General features: G+C 33.8%; 1 protein-coding gene across 1 annotated transcript; it reads right to left on the reverse strand.

Annotated features, from left to right (window-relative positions):
• Window positions 1–871: 871 nt before the first annotated feature.
• Window positions 872–10,057, reverse strand: LOC149811425 (uncharacterized). Its single transcript, XM_089993242.1, has 11 exons — window positions 9,936–10,057; window positions 7,926–8,702; window positions 7,618–7,649; window positions 6,865–6,931; window positions 6,687–6,744; window positions 4,170–4,262; window positions 3,204–3,318; window positions 3,041–3,088; window positions 2,882–2,927; window positions 2,651–2,721; window positions 872–1,274 (listed from the first exon to the last, which is right to left on the reverse strand). Exons 2-11 carry the CDS (start codon window positions 8,700–8,702, stop codon window positions 1,235–1,237), a joined length of 1,347 nt encoding a protein of 448 aa, XP_089849368.1. The 5' UTR covers window positions 9,936–10,057; the 3' UTR covers window positions 872–1,234.
• Between the last annotated feature and the right edge of the window lie 7,797 nt (window positions 10,058–17,854).

The raw sequence follows: 17,854 nt of genomic DNA on the forward strand, positions 1-17,854 counted from the left end.
GCAGTGTGGGTTTGAGCGTTTGTGGTAGGGTTGTGACCAAGATGAAATGGGTTTAGACCTATGAGGGTCAAGGTCTGCATTCGGTCAAACATGGTGTTTATGGATATAAGGTCAGATAAATCCAGATGGAAAGCGAGATCGGATATACATCTCATTTATAACGATTTGGTTTACATCCAGCCTGTGTAAAGATGAATCTGACAGATGATTGCCCAGTTCAAGCACTGCCAGACCTATCAAATAAACTTATAGGTCCCATTTGGATGGATCTATGTCTGGGTTTTGTTGAATCATGCTTGTATCCTGTTGGACTCGTTTGTAGGCTTTTAGTTGGTAGTCATGTGGCTCTAACAATGAATAGACTACAAGCTAGTTACCCCGAAATTCTCAATATTTTTTTTCCCATTTTTGGAGCTCTATAATTTTGTATTTCTTGCAACCATTGTACAGTTTGATCCAATTCTTTAACTTGAGATCTGATTAAAATCCAGTTTAAGACAGATTATTTCCAAGAAAAACTATGCAAAGCATCAAACCTAACTGCAATCTGGGCATTAAGCTGTTGCATGATGCTGCTGCATCCATCATTTTCACATGAATGTTACTTCAAGCCATAGTGACATATCGTGAGAAATTGCCTGAAAGTTTAAAACAGCAATTTTTGGCAAGATTTTCAAAATATCGCAAAATTTATGAAAAAACATAAATAAAGTGATTTAAATGTGATATTTATGTTTTAAACGGCTATTTATAGTGAAAAAACCCATGTATTTTTATTAATGTTTTCTTATAAAAAAATAATTTTTATATTTTTAATTAATTTTTTTATTGCCAAAATTTTGCCCAAAAAAACATGAGATTTATGAAAAAATTTCAAATTCTCACAAGATTTTGCCGTTTTTAACATTTGTCACTATGCTTCAAACACCAGATTAAACATAACAAATCTCTTGGGAAGGACCTTGTGGACACAGATCAACTGACTCGTTAAGAGTCCACTACTGCCAAGGCGTGCATTGCTCTAAACAGCACCAGGAATGAATAAAACAGAAGCTTAGACAAACAGGGAAGCTAATTTCACAAAATTAATACTATTAGTTGAGAGCAAGAAATAAACAGAGGTGTAAGAACATGATCTAGTGAGATGCGACGAATTGCAGAACCAGAAACAGCTCTCCACAAGCCTCTCAATCACATAGAAGCAAGTACTCATCGTCCTCCCTAAATCAGGATGTTACTGGGATGAATTCTCATGCAAAAGTACATATTCTCGACTGTAAAGAACAAACCGAGGGAAAAGATTAAGCAATAATGAATGTGTCGGTAGAACTATGTTTTAAACAAAGCCAGCATTTTCTGCAACAAAATCCAAATAGCGTGAACATTCAAGAACACTGGTACATGTGGAGAAAATTTGGATTGGTGTCCAAGGTAAAAAAAATGTTTCACAGTATAGCATTCGAGTAAGCAAATATTTGTGCTTATCATAGACTTTGTAAATTAATGCAATTCATCACACTTCAGTCAATCTGGTTAAAAAGCAAATTATGACACATATTCTAATACATGAAAGAGGGAACTTGAATCAACCTCAGCCCAAGTTTTTGAAAATGACACCCTTAACAGCCCAATGGTCTTCAAAATTATGGTCATTATCCTTTTATTGTGGCTTATTGTCACTGTAGCTTTTTTGGCTCTTAATGATGAAAGATTATCCTTTTAACGATTGTTTTTATGAGAATGATCTTTTTAATGAAATTGTGAACAATAGTCCTTTCTATGTGAAGAAAAAGGAAGAACGGTCTCTATGTCATGAAACCATGGTACACCAAAAAAAATGCAAAAAGAGTAAATCATATCAAATAGCAATGAAGTTAATTCTGTCATATTAAACACTTTAATGAACAGAATGCTGCACTAGATGGACAAATGGCCCTGACATGGGCCAAATACTTAGAACCAGACAAGCCATGCTGGACCTGTGGGTCATTCCAGTCTTAGGTACAGTCTATATTGGGTCCATTTAGGTAATAAGCAAGGTTCATGCAGGCCTTAGGCTAAGCACCCCTACCATGTACGGTTTACTTTCCCCATTACAACAAAAAGAAAAGATTCTACTACCTAGGAAAAAAAACAATATGCTACATATGAATGATTGAAATATCTAGGACAACAAGATATAGCCCCGGAAGTAATATTACAAATAGAATAAAATACAACCAAATTCACTCAATTACGCAAAAAAGGCTTATTTTTCCAAGAAAATAGTCTAACAATCACTGCAGCTATGTCACATGGATGGGCTGCAGATACAGGGACATGGTAATTATTTTGAAGTTTTCAATATGCCTAGTATATACGGGAACACAATAAAGGGACCAAAATGGAATATCGGTGTGACATAGCACTGCAGAATATGAAAAAACAGCAAGGTAAAAATTTTGCTCATAATGAAAATAAAGGTTCAGAATTAGATATTCATGTTACCACATCATATATAGATAACTAAGAATGGAAGCATAAAAGAAAAGCTTACATCTACGAAGACAGAAAAGACATTTCACTGTAACCACGGGTTGTATGATAATATAGAGGAAGCTGGAAAATTCAATGAAGTAAAATAAAGTAAAAAGATAAACTTAAGTCATACCTACTGTTACCAAACTTAATGGTGTCTTTCTCAAAAAGTTCATAATAGCGCTGGGATTCAATCCGATTATCCTGCAAAGGAGAACAGAGATACGGTGAGTTACTGAAAACAGAGATACGGCGAGTTAATGAAAACCTTGAACTAAAAGGACAAAATCAGAATGAAACATAGGACAAACCGAGCCCAAGATTCATGAAGTGAGGAAAAAACAGAAAAGTATAATGGGCTTACATTAATGAAGGTTCCATTTGTGCTCCCAAGATCCATCAGATAAGGCCTAGAAAAATGAGCATAAGGAAAAACAGCATCAAGGTTAGCCTTTTACAAAATATTATAAACAGTATCGAGTAACTGACTATGAAATATAATATTAGTGATAACTTTTCTTACCTTACTTGTTTTTTCATCAAACCATCAGCTCCCTCTTTCTCAACAAGCCTGAATAAGAAAAGCAAATTGCTAGGTGATCCTTGGGCTTTAAACTGGAAGCACGAAGCATTCATGTTCATAAGTTACATAAGCTTCCTAATTCCTACTGGCCAGATGCTTTCACCTGAACTGTATCACAGCGTGCTGTTTGCTACATGATGGATGATCAGTAGGAATATCGGCCACTCTTCTCTCTCTTCCAAAAAGGTAGCAGCTTTGGCGATGCACATAAAGGGGTTCTAATCCATCATGAATGGACATAGAAACATGAGTTCCATCACAGAAAAAAGCAGAAAAGGGGAAAACGAATAGAAAAAATGGGCAAAAATTAAACTGAGCATTTAGAAAAGCTTAGGAGTATTAGAAAATAAGCAACAAAAGTCCAGGCTAAGTGCGACCAAACTTGTCTTTGAAACCAGCAAAATAACTAGCTCGTAGCTGCAAGACTGCAAAGAAGTGCATGATCCAGTGCAGAAAGTGAAGGTCCTCACAAGGAGAAAACATGGAAAATCTACAAGCTTGCTGAAGTCTTAGAGCATACAAAGACAAAGACTTCTGAAACAGATGAAAATTAATTGATACTACACCAACCACCATAGGTTGTCTATTTAGAAATTACTTGGATCAACAACGACCACATAGGCTATACAATTGTATGGCCCAACACCAAGAGCCAAGATTATTGTCTAGTATGTGTATCTGACTTTAATGTAAACACAATTTAATGGTACTAAGCAGGTTCCTCTCTTTTCTGAAGGCACTGACTGATGAAAAATTGCAACTAGAGCCATGCTCTAGCTAGCGTGTGAGCATGTTGTGCGAGTCTGCAGATGCCCATTCATCAGTCAATCATTCATGTTGGCCTGGCCTAGGGAGCTTTTGTGTAGGTCCAGATTTATGAATACCTTCTTTTAGCAAGGCAGATTGCCAATATAAGCAAGAAATGGGTGGTGCTTTGGCTTTTACAGGGAAAACAGCCTCACAGAAATCCACCCAAAAAATGCCAGTATTTAAGAAAAATCAAGATTATTTCATCGAAGACAAGATTAAAGCGCAAATGAAGTGCAAAAGAAGGGCAAACAGCAATTACCATTAAGTACTTCCCCAGCCTTGAATACATAGAGTCGCCACCTCATATCAGGTTTGCGAGCATCAGGTGGTTCAGTAAATAGAAGAGTGATACCTGCATACAGGAGAGTTACAGTAGAAATTAGGGAGATTGAGCCAGGCATATTACAATAACCTCACATTTTGTCACATCCTTATGACGAGCTAATACATGATGCAACAAATTATTATATTTAGTATGTGATTACTTCTCATTAACTGCTGCAAAAACAAAACACTAAAATAAATAATTAGAATTTGAGATATTTCATACCTGCAGTTCACAGGAACAACAACAACAACAACAATTACGCCTTCATCCCAAAACAATTAGGGTCGGCGATATGAACCAAAAAAGAAAATCATTCTGGGTTTTCCACATGAATCCTTCTCCTCCAATCATTTCTATCCAATGCCATGTCCTCGGTGAGGTTCAAAGCAATCATATCCTTTCCTATCATCTCCATCCATGTCTTCCTAGGCCTACCCCGACCTCTTTTAACTAATATATTTTCCCATTTCTCCATCCTTCTAACTGGAGCATCATTAGGCCTTCGCCGAATATGTCCAAACCACCGTAAACGATTCTCTCTCATCTTATTTTCAATGGGTGCAACGCCTACCTTCTTATGTATCTCCTCGTTCTGAATCTTATCTTAAAAAGTTGTATGCTTCACAGTTTAATGTATCAGGCAACTAATTTTCATAGACAATATAGTACCATAACCAGTTTTAACTTTCTTTCTTTTTTAAGGAATGAATAACTGCTTTTAACTACTAAATGAACAGGCAACAATTAGGAAATAATAAAGACAGCAATCTTTTGAAACTAATGTAGCACTTGGATGTAGTTATAAATCAATATTCTATTCCATGACATGGATGCATCATTTAGCATGTGTATCCGGTGTCAACACAATGTGACACTAGGACACACTACACTTCATACGCAATCAAACATATGTTGGACACAGTTAACATTGTTTCCTTAACTTCATTCATTTTTTTTAATGATCTTGCTCCTTTATTTTGTTGTTACTTGATTTTTTTTCCTTTTTAACATTTATCATTGTTTATATGCCTTTCTATTTTTAACTTGGGTTTATTAGTAATGTTTATTAGTTAAAGAATTTGCACTTAAGTTGATATCTTATGTTTTATTACTCTAGATTAAGAATTTTGAATGTAAACACACACACACACACACACACACACACGTATCTATGCACATGGCTGTGTCTTTGTCCCAGTTTTGCAGAACTCCCATGTTGTACAAAGTGTGCCTATGTTGTGTCCCATATCCGTCTCAATGATTATGCAATATAGATTTTATTTATGTTTACTTTAAATCTTGATTTTATTTATGTTCAAGTCTTTAACTTGTTTGGATCTTTTGTCTTTGTTTGTATTCAACAAACTGTATTAAACAGAAATAAAAACAACCCCTCTAATTGAAAAAGGTTGGGGTTGTTTGCATTTCCTTCTTTTTGTTTCTTTCATCGAGGCCCTACTCTTCTCCTCTCACCTCTTCTTTGTGTTCCTTTTCCCTCAGAACACTTGGTTATGAACAAACCTCACATCTCGAGATGTTTCTCTACAGCCTCCTTTTGCCCAGAACCCTGAGATTCTGACCATGAAGACAAATAATCTAGAAATTTCCAGAGCAGCAAATTCTTCAACACCAATCTTGAAGATCGTTGCTTGCAAGAGTTTGTTGGAGGAAACCATCTCAAAGAAGATGGATATTAAGGTCAACATTGAAGAGGTGTAGAAGATGCAATAGGACATCCTCAAATTGGAAGCCATCAATTGGATGAAGGCCTTCAAGCACTGCCTCAACAGGTATCTCACCAGAGAGTGTTATCTCTGCAACTTGATCTTCTTCAAGTCACCCTAGGTGTCTTGCTCCCTCTTTACCAACCAGCCCTGCAGTGTCAATTGAGCAGCTGTTCAAGTTCCTCCATAACTTGCCAACCTCTGTGACTTACTATCTCTGATACACCATGACAAATAGGTCAACTGAGCAGCTCACTAAGTTCCTCCAACATCAACACTCCTCAGCGGCCACCACCTAGGTAGATGGCATCATCAAGTACTGAAGCCCCCAGCTGAACCAAAACATCCAAGAGTTTATCTTTGCATCCTAGGTTTTCCCTCATTGAGAGAAGGATGCTTCTTGAAAAAAAATTCAACACCCAGCGAACAATAAATTGTTTTTTATAAATATTAATTAAAGTTGTTCCAAATAATAAATAGGAATGCATCAAAACTGGACATACAATAACAGGAAATCAATCAATCTGTAGACTTTGCAGTTTAAGAGCATATTATAAATGCAATTTTTCATTGGAATACTTTTACTATTTTATGTATAAAAATGCATTATAATATTGAATTCTTCATTAGTTTGACATATCAATGAACATTCATCTCAATTATGCAAAAACATCATTATTCACAAAATACTTCTACAAAGAGACTGAATCATTAAAATTCTCACCCCTAACTCTGTTAGTTTCCTCAGCGAGTTTCCCTGAAAGCTCAAACGACGGCTTTTGCTGCATTTCAAAAAACTAACCGGTAAGATGTATAATAAGATGATGTTCATATCATTAATCAATACAAGATGCCTTCAGCAAAAAAACTGAATTTATATTAAATTCACAATCCGACAGTACCTTTTGTTTGGCCTCTAAAGCCTCCTCAGCATCCTTCATCTTAGTTACTGAATCATGATCACCATCCCTGCTAAAATAAGCATGTGTCAACATCAGAAAAATTACAATAAGTGGATGCTTTGTTGATAGAGAATGTAGTGTTGGTGTTTGGAATATTATCCACCTTATAGTGGGAACAAAAAGGGTATTTGTAACACCAACTTATTTCGACAATACGAAAAATAACAGATATTTTTATATTGAAATTAATGAAAAATAAGGTAGATAAGAGCATTTTTGAAATTTGAATAGTAGCATTGACAAGGATATTTGTAGTCCAAAAGATTTTTTAGAGGTCAAAAGTAAATAAAGTTATTGTTGATATGATGAAGGAAATGTTGCAATATTGTGATTGAAGTATTTTTCCACTAATTTTTCATTAGTGACATTCTTTCCACTTTTTTTTTTCTTTCATAACTATAAGTAACCACCGGGGACTAAATGAGAAAGCTGCATGGCTAACACACCAAGGGGTCTCAGGTTCAAGGCTTATGAGGCTATTCCTAACTCAGCTATCAGGAAAAGAAAACAAGTGTATCCACAAGAGTTGGCTTCACATTTTTTTCCCTTTCATCCAAGTTATGTAAAAGTTAAAGCAAATAACTATAGAAACAAATGCAAAACCGTAAATCATGCTCAGAACCTACACAATTATTTGCAAGTAATAGCAACAATTCAAACAAAATCACAAAATAGGAAAGGGCAGCACCTCACCTTGTTGGTGCCGAACCTTTAGCAATTGGCACCTAAATGGAAAAACCAAAAAGGACAATAATTAGATCTTGCAATGCATACATAGTATTACTAATAGCAAGTAGCAAACATTATAAAGGCATAACTTAAAAGTGGTTTCTCAACAAATTTGGGATTTTGCTTTCAAATTTAAATTGGAATCAGGATTCCAAATCAAAATTCTAAATAAAAGCCTTCGCAAAAAATGCCTCATATGAAGAGAAACAACTTCAGAAAAAAGGGAGAAAAGAAACACGAAAGAGTGTGATGGGCTGGATATCACCAGACACCTCATCACGTGCTCCAGTCTTTGCTGCATGATTCCGCTCCAGACCACTTTCAACCCTCCTGGGTGATTGAGACCCATGCTTACTATGTCTGTGGTTGCGTTCCCCAGGGGAAGTTGAATGTTCATGCCTAGATCTAGATGAAGAGTTATTGTACCTGTCATCAGCTGTCCTTTTCTCATATAGCATATCCTTATCTGAAACCCATCTTTTATGTCTCTCACTGTCTTTGTCTCTACTACTATTTCTCTCTCGATTATTTTCTGTAGTCCTCTCTGCATCTCGTTCTGCTTGAGCTCGCCTTAGACGCTTTGTACATGGAGATGGAGATGGAGATCGAGACAAAGAACTCGACCTCATCCTTTCGGCATCTCGTTCTGCTTGAGCTCGCCTTAGACGCTTTGTACGTGGAGATGGAGATCGAGATAAAGAACTCGCATCTCCTTCTGCTTGAGCTCGCCTTAAATGCTTTGTACGTGGAGATGGAGATCGAGATAAAGAACTTGACCTTAAAGGATGCTTCACATACTTAGAGGACTGGGCTCCGGTAGATAATGCTTCCCAAGCAGGTGACCTTCCCCTCTGATAAGATCTATTTCTGGTGGGTGACTTCATTCTAGGAGAGGATCCCTTGAGTCTATCAGGAGATCGATCTTTTTTTGGTGAACTTCTCCTACGAGGAGATCTTGAATGTACTGCTGATCGTCCTTTGGGTGGAGATTCCAACCAATCAGATGAATGTCTCCTCACAGGAGATCGAGGATGCACCAAAGGGCTCATCTAAACCACACACAAAAAAGGAGCCATGGTTAAACTTGCACAAGCAAAAGTGGACAACCTAAATAAGGGAAAAAGAAGATATTCAATTCATTAAGCAATTTTATTGAAAAATGTTCAACCACCACCACTAGATTGTAAAACAATTGTACTCGCCAAGATGCCACAACCCACTTGAGAGGTGAATGAATGGACATTCTTATCCAGAAGCTCCTCTCATAACTTATCATCATCATTAGCCAGAGAGAAATTGGACGAGGCAAGCTCATGAACTTGGAAGTAGAAGAGATGCAGTAAATATTCTATGCTTACCTAGCCTTAGAATCAATCCTTTAACCAGATCACCCTGAAACAGAACTCATGGAAACACCCTCGCTTTTTTCAGGTATTTGCACATATACTCACTCTCACTAAAGAAGCCATTTTCCACCAGGATAACTTGGGAAATTGATTTGTACTGTACAGTGCACCTTCCCAACTTATCCTACTTTTTCTTCATATGTGGGTGCATTATCATAAAAAAGCCAAAGTGGATATATTGGAAGAAAAAAATGAAATCCTCACATCAATTTATATAAATACAGAAGTTCAGAAAATGGGTACATCATGAAAAAACCAGAATGGGTGTTTGAAAAAGAGTGCAGCCCTGTCATTGCCTCATATAAACACAAACAATCACAAAGAAAAAATCTTGAGGACACCAACATGAAAATCACCAACATTACGAGAAGTTTATCGATCGACTAAAGTTTGAAGTGAAAAAAAAATGAAGATAATATCATCGAAGCAGATAAAAACCTAACATGGTAATATGAGTGAGCAGCTTGATATAAACAAATGCAAATGTCACAAAGTATACCAACTTTCTCAAGTGGGAATAGAACGCATAGAAGGAAACTCAAATAGTAACCCACTGAAGACATTCATGCAATTGTCAGACGCAACATGCTCTACAATGTAGCAAACGCAACCACATTATTATCTCTTCCCCAAAACCCTAAACCCTAGCTCGATGCAGCGGTGTCAAAATTGAATACACGAGCCGATCACCCAACTCATGTAGTTCTTTCGACGGCCTTGGCTGGATTAAGAATACAAATCCGGGGGGTGAGGGGGTGGAACGTCCGGCCAAAAAGGGCCAGCCGGAGGCCCTTCTCCGGTCGGTGATAGCTGACCGGAAAAGGGCCAGCTTGAGGCCCTTTTCCGGCCAGAAGCAGAGAGAGAGAGAGAGATTACCGGAGACAGTGCGGGCCGGCCGTTGCCGGAGGAGATACGGCACGCAAGAGAAGAGGCTGGCGGGGTTATGGGTATCGAGAGGGAGGAGAAGACGGGTCCCGAAAAGCACCGTTAGGGTGGGGAAAAAATCCACCCCAAACTGGGTTTTGATAACTGAGTTGAAACACAAGTTTAGGACCAAATTCCGGGTTTACACTGAAAACAGGATTTTGAAGGATCAGCCAAACGCGCCTAAAGCCGGTTTTTTTACCCTGAAAAAACCGGGCTTTGACGCCGAAACAGGCAAGTTTCTAACCCGGTTTCGAAACGGGCCCGTAATCCAGTTTTGTGGTCGCTTCAGAAAAGAGTTTTTTTTAATGATGTTGTTTTTTAAATGTTAGTTATCTAATAAGGTCTGAATTTTCTGAATTATAAAATAACATCGAAAATAGTTAATCCAAAAGCTGATTCCTAGGTTTTTTAACCATGGAAATCACTTCCAGTTATGTTTGCCCAAAATTATTTGAAAGTGAAAATGAATGTCCAAACTTTTTATAAAAAGGCGCCTCTCTTCTCGTATATATGCTTAGGGCTTACCAGGGAAACTGGAAAATGTTTGCCAACCAAATATGTTTGCTTGTATGAATCAAGATTTTCATAGCTATTTTGGCAAATCTAACCCTGCATATGCATTCGACGTAATCCATTTACTAGGAATCCACTGTTGAATCATCATAATCGGATCAAGAAATCTGATTTTTTATTCTTGAATATTTATGAAAACTCAATGCCATTGATTTTTAACCCTTAAAAAATCCTTCTTATACATCATAATTGGATGATCCAAGAGTCTGTTTTTCTAAAACCAAGCATCTAGATCACATCCATACGGTAAAATTTAAAAAAAAAAACTACGAAAATTTTGATTCATACTAGCAAACATATTTAGTTGGTAAACATATTTTAGTTAAATGTATATATATTCTAGTTATAGGGTCACTAGAAGATGCTGAAAAAGATTTTGCCACCATTTATTTGGTCCGCCCATAGTTGCATTGGTACTAGATACATTCTAGTGTATTGAGTAACAAGCATACAAGTACCAGATATTGGTACAAAACTCATCTCCAAAACCATAAACCAAAATATCAAATGTTTAAGAAACTCATTTCAATTACTTGAGAAACATGTACTAACTTACATAGAAACATGTTTTTATTACATTGTAATGAGTATCAAGTTCGTTTCTGTTAGCATTTTTGCATGCAAACAATAATTTTATTTTATAAAGACATTGTTTTTATTAAGAGTAAAAAATATTATACAAATAATAATTGATTTTACATATTTTGTTTAAACATTTTAATATAAGTATCCTTATAAAAATATATACTTCGTATCAACTTTTGAAAAACTCTTGTCAATTCTTTTAGAAATTGTAGCATTGTATGTTAGACACTCGTATCAATATTTTTTGAAACTATTTCAAATAAAAATGTACCAAGAACTTTTTAAGCCTTCATGTATCCATACTAGTACCCTATGCAGTCAAAATTGTTAGGCTAGTTGGTAGATACCAAAAAGACTGGTCGGACTAGTTGGTACCACAATTAAAAAATAAAAATATATACAAAATATACATAAAAAAATGTTTAATTCTTTTAGTAATAAGATGTTTTCATGAGACAAGTACACAATTACACATGCGTTTACAAGATTATATATATATATATATATAATATAATATAATATAAATGTAATGCTTTAAAATTTTAACCTTAAAATTTTAGAGAAAACTTTTTTTTTAAAACAACGAAAACAATATTTTTCTTTGGGTTAAACATTCTGGGTGAGTTATAGTACAATTAATCATCATAACTGAATTAAAATGTGAACATTAAGATTTAATTTTGTATTAATAATTTAAAATACATATCAGAGTATTTTAATAACAATAATTACTTTTTTCAAAACTATCATCAAGAAAAGAAAAGACTGTCTCTCGACGCCGCCTAAGCATTCCGTACTTGCTCCGCAGTTGAACATCATAATCTACCTAAAACCCCATAAAATGGGTCAGACTTGTGAAAGCCTAGTAGAAAATAACATATTTATAATAAATGCACGATATCATAATACATTTAAACGCAGCCTCATATATCAATCATGTAACACATATCTTATTAGGCAATAAACATAAACTCATGCTAACAAGTTAATTTAATGCACATTTAGTTATGCTAAGATTTGCATCAATACAATAAATTATATGCATGCATAAACATATACAAAATGCATGAACTTACCATTCCAGTGTTAAGAGTCCTTCATGCATAAATGAGTTCTTATCTTTAATTATTGTTTTCCTGCTTAAATGATACATGTCATGTTCTATCTATATGCAATTTGCAATCTTGTTTCATTTGTCAATATCTGTTTGTAGGTACTACACATACTCTCCCAGATAGAGGTATGACTCAGGTTTATATTTTCAAACAATTATGTCTTATTAACCTGCATGACGCCCCCAACTGTGCATACTCTATAGAGAGAATATAATTTTATAGAGAGAGTTCCCAACTCCTACAATCCTGATATCAGATTTTTTTCATGAGTCGTACCTACCACACTACACATAAATCATGTTAGTTCCCCCGATTACTGGTTCTTTGGATGGGGGACAAATGAAACATTCTGTGTTAAGCCAAATATCCCACCGAACCATTAGTATCATGCTTACTCTCTTCATAAACCCCAATAGAATTAATTTTATTTTAATTTTTTTAATTAATTCGCTTGTTAATTGTGCCAATGCAAACATGCAACCACATTCAAGGTATAAATGCAACAATATTTATGGCACTCTATGTATGCTTTTGATTAGTCTCTACCATAAAATCAATACAATAATATAATCATTATACATTTACACAGTCAAGGTAGGCTAATAATTGATATTTATGCATACTTAATTCAATAAATAATGAAATACATTCATTTAACATGCATATCAATCCAATATCCCATTTAAGCATCAACAAATATGCTGCAAAAAGTAAAATACAACCTGACATTAACACATATCATACTATACAGTTCGGATCCCTGTTAACCTAATTTTGAAAAACCCACCAAAATTCACAGGTACCGAATTTAACTCTCAAATTTTACTGGGATTGCCCCATCATCTTAGGAACACGGACCAACAAATAAAATTATAAAATTCGTTGTAATAAATTCAAGAAAATTTTGGGATTGAACCTTGTTCAAAAAAATATCAGACAAATCTTGTTAATTACAAAAATTTATTTTGGTTTGATGAATTTTTCAAGATTTACAGAAATATCTTTTGACGAAATTTGTTTACAAAATCTTGCTATACATGTTACCTTTCACCCAGTTTTTTTTTTTATAATTTATTTTGATCAATTTTGATCAATTTTGATTGGGGTTTTAGAACTTTTAAAATCTTTGGATGGAACAATCCTGTTGATAGGATAGAAAATTTGTGATCTGTTGCAATGGATGTTTTGGCCTCAAAATAGAACCAAATGGGACAAAACAAGATTTTAAATTCAAGCCCTAGATGTATAGAACACTCCAGTATTTTATTTTTATTTATTGACCTCATTTTTATAGAGATATCAATTTTTTTCTAAGACTAGTTTGAACAAAAAATAAGAACAGAATAACCAAGATCCAAACTCATGCAAAATCTATTAAGCAAGAACAAGAAACATGAAAAAACTCATACCATCACAATTTTTAGATGCTCTAAACACATTTACAATATTATACAACACATATTTGATCATATTTAGGCTAATATTGCTAAAAATATTAATAAATATAATCCAAAAATCATAAAACCTTCATGAAATATCTCAAATACGATTCATCTATGCAAGAATCACAAGAGACATAAAAATAACATAGAATCAAGATTATTTATAGAATATCTCAAATACGGTTTTATCTATAAAATATCTCAAATATGTCCCTATCATGGATTATTTATGTAATAACATATTGTTTAATTATACTATATATGTCCTAATCTACCATATATGATCAAATTAACTTTCTTTATCATAAAACATCAAAGCCCTAAAACATTTTTGGCAAAACCTTCTTCAAAATGATTTTTACGTATTTTTAACAAAGATCTATGCAAGAAACATATTTATAGCATCAAGATTCATGAAAAAATACTAAAAAACATGCTTCTACATTCTTTATTCATGTTGAATAATCAAATAAAATATAGATCTATTTATTCACATGATTTTTGCTTTCAAGGTTTCAAAACTAGTATTTTCTAAATTATTTTCTCAAAACAGATCTTCCAAAATACCATTTTGAGTTTTTAAAAATATTTTTCATGTAGATCTAATAGCCATGAATGTTCTATGCATAATATTATATGAAGATACAACCCCTAAATAAAAAAGAGGGTATACTAATGCATCCTGAAATCGAACATCATAAAAGTAGAGATTCTCTACCAAAAACGCGCTTTTTGCAATGATACCATTGATTTTCCTCCACTCATACCTCATTCTGGGATGGATTAGACCTTCACCAAGGTGGTTGCAAGTCTCTAATAAAGGTCTAAACTTTCCTAATTGCTTGAAAGAAAAAGAAGGAAAAGATGTACGTCCCTATCATGAGGGACTCTATTTATAAATAGGCATAGGCAAGAGTCTCATCTCTAATATAAGAGATTAATATCTATTCTTTTTTTTATTAATAAAATAAGTAAATAAATTATGAGTCCCAACTTATTAAATTTTGAAATTGATTAAGCTAGAGAAGAAAGGTAAGGTCTTCTTACCCTGACTTGGCCTCTAGTGACATGGTAACCTTTCGGGAGGCTTACAGACCGAAAGACTCAACAAAATTTGATGTTTAAATAGTTGATTTGATAACCCTCAAAACGTAGATCATAGTGGTGGTTTTAGATTTAACCGTACGTATATGGATGAACAAAAAAATTTAGTCGATACAGAAAATGTTAATTTTTTACTTACAATTAGGCATGAACTTTGGCCGATGATAAAATGCTCAAATCAACACTAATTTGGGAGTGCAGATAGTCAATTTTGATGCTCTCAAAATGAGAAACGTCGATGTCGACTTCAATTTAATAGGTGAGTTATTGATTCACTGAATTTTTTGTCGAAACAATAATAATGTTGTTCAGAGCATTCAACACTATCGGTCCAATTCAATTAAATTGGATAAAAAAATCACGAGTTATATCTAACCCAATCCATCTCTAATTAGATCCAAATATCATAGATTATATCCAACCTGATTGGGTTGGATCAAAATACCATTAGTTAAATCCACTACCTAATTTAAGGTTCAAATTAATATTGGACCCGAATGTTATAATTTAGACCGAAATCCAATATATATAATCTAAACATATATAAATCATTTACTTTATTGTCTAGTTCACATATTTTAAATTTTATAATTATTCTTGCAATGTTCTTCATAACTTGAGACTTAATTTTATAATAATTCAAAATCAAGAATTTCAAGAAAATTAAGAAATTACACTCATGTCATAGATGCAAAAAAAGTTCATAATTTATTCATTTTAATTGCCAAATAAAAATCTCAGGTTTTATAATAAATATATCTATAAATATTCAATTATTCATAACATATTCAGTATATAATCAACAAAACATGCTTTCAGCCTTTCATAGAAAAATTGATTGTAACACACATATTTTATTAGTGTAATCATTATATATACACAAAAGGGAGTAACATCGAACCCCCTTTCGTCAGACTCAAATCGGACGTGCGTCTTGCACACAAGTGTTTTGTAAAAACCACTTTAGCAGCGGTCTTTGACTGCCGCTAAAAGTCATTTTCATGCAAAATCACCAAAGGACGGGAAGGACAGGAGTCAAAATTGACATTTCATTCTAGCCTAGAGACAAGGTAGAGATGAACCAACTTAAGGAAATTTGGGGTTTGCCACATCCGGTCGAATCAGACCCTAAATGTTAAGGTTTCATATATATATATATACACACACACACAAAATTCATATTTTTTGCCTTTCTTAGAAAAAAAATCACAGAAATACAATAACACACACATATATAAATAACATGTTACATAACCAATAATACTAAAACATGTTTTTAAGCTTTTATAATTTTTTTTACAAAAACTAACATATATATACAAACAGATATCACACATATATTTCACTTTCAACCTTTAACAAAAAAAAGCATCACAAAAAAATGAAGACATATATAAAAAACATAATCATTTAGAATTAACTCCTTACTTTGTAAGGTTTTTAATATATATATATATATATATATATATATATATATATATATATATATATATATATATATATGACTAAACTATCCTTGTACCTAGGCGAGGGTGACTTAGTCGCTGACTAGGCACCATAGTCGATGCCTAGTTAGCAAATTTGATATCTTTTAAAGTACCCACCTAGGAATTGCAAAGCATAGGCATTTTACATATGCCTAGGCGAACTAGCTAATGCTTAGTCAACGCTTTTGACTACATAGCCAGTACCCATACCCGTTTCTAACAACTATCGATCAACCTGCATTACTTTCATAGCTCCTCTATGATTGTAAAATGCAAGAAAGAAGAGGCAAATAGTGTGTTTATTTTTTGTTATTTATAGTATTCTTGTATGACAAAAATAATGCATTTTTCAAAATGTCCTACAATTTTTAAATTTGCCCGATGTCCAAATTCATAAATTTTTTTATTGTAAAAGAATATATATTTTTACACTTAGTACAAGAGATTTTCCTTCATATATGCAAACTTCCTCCCAAATATATGAATTTTCTCTTAAATATGCAAATTTTCTCTCACATTTGTGAATGTCCTTTTACATGTGCCCCTTATGTGATTTTATTAAAAGGATGCGCGCACATTTTGGGGACATTCTTAACTATGAGTTGCTAAGGCCCCTAAAATATGCACACCTTTTTTAAATAAATAACCTTAAAAAAATCTCACCTCGGTGGCTCACACCCCCAAACCCCCACTATATGAGCAAGGGGGCACTGCCCACCTGAAACCCCCACCAGCTTACCGTGAAGTTAAATATGCAAAAATTAGAGATTTATATCAAGGTAAAAATCAAACTCTACACTCTTCCAATAGTTCGCACATTTTGAGGACCTTTACAACTCATGGTTGCGAATGTTAGGACATGTTAGGCAAAGGGTCTCGTGCCTAGTAAGTGCAAAAGTGGTAAGATAAAAAAATCTTTAGTGATACTTTTGAAGTGTCACTAATGGTAAAAACCTTTAGCGATATTTTTGAAGTGCCACTAAAGGTAAAAAACTTTAATGATACTTCAAAAGTGCCACTAAAGCCTTTAGGAGGACATTCACATATTTAAAAAAAAAAAATCGCATATTTAGACATTTGAGAGGAAGTTTACATATATGAAGAAAATTTGCTTGTGGGAAAGATAAAAAGTCCTTTTACAACCATAAATTTGCGAATTTGGACATCAGGCTAATTTCAAAATTTATTGAACATTTCAAGAAATACATCATCTTTGTCATACAGTACAGTCATTTTCCAAATCTTAAAACCTTAGAAGCTTGTTTGCAAGAAGCTCGTTTGGAAAGCAAAACTTATGGCAAACTCACTTCCAAAAAATGAAAACTTTGCTTCATCCGATATGGAAATGAGCTTCCTTGATATTTTAAACACCTTTTTCATGTTAACAATTGCACATTTTTTTATTTATGTTGCATAATAAAAATTATGTTGGCAACAAATATTTTTGATTAAATTATCTAAACTTTATTTTAAGTAAAAATCACAAGTTTTAACTATTTTCATTTTTATTGTTGTGTTTACTTCTTATGCTTCATAAATGCTTCACACATTACGTATTCAAG

This window comes from Nuphar pumila, chromosome 17, assembly GCF_984573655.1.
Source record: "Nuphar pumila chromosome 17, dmNupPumi1.hap1.1, whole genome shotgun sequence".
Classification (NCBI taxonomy): Eukaryota; Viridiplantae; Streptophyta; class Magnoliopsida; order Nymphaeales; family Nymphaeaceae; genus Nuphar; species Nuphar pumila.

Excerpts from the sequence above, each read along its gene's own strand:
- LOC149811425 (XM_089993242.1), bottom strand. The coding sequence starts at position 8,702 with ATGAGCCCTTTGGTGCATCCTCGATCTCCTGTGAGGAGACATTCATCT. Across the intron at positions 2,722-2,881 it reads CAAATGGAACCTTCATTAAT|GATAATCGGATTGAATCCCA; the intron begins GTAAGCCCATTA and ends TCTCCTTTGCAG. Across the intron at positions 1,275-2,650 it reads ATTAAGTTTGGTAACAGTAG|TCGAGAATATGTACTTTTGC; the intron begins GTATGACTTAAG and ends TGTTCTTTACAG.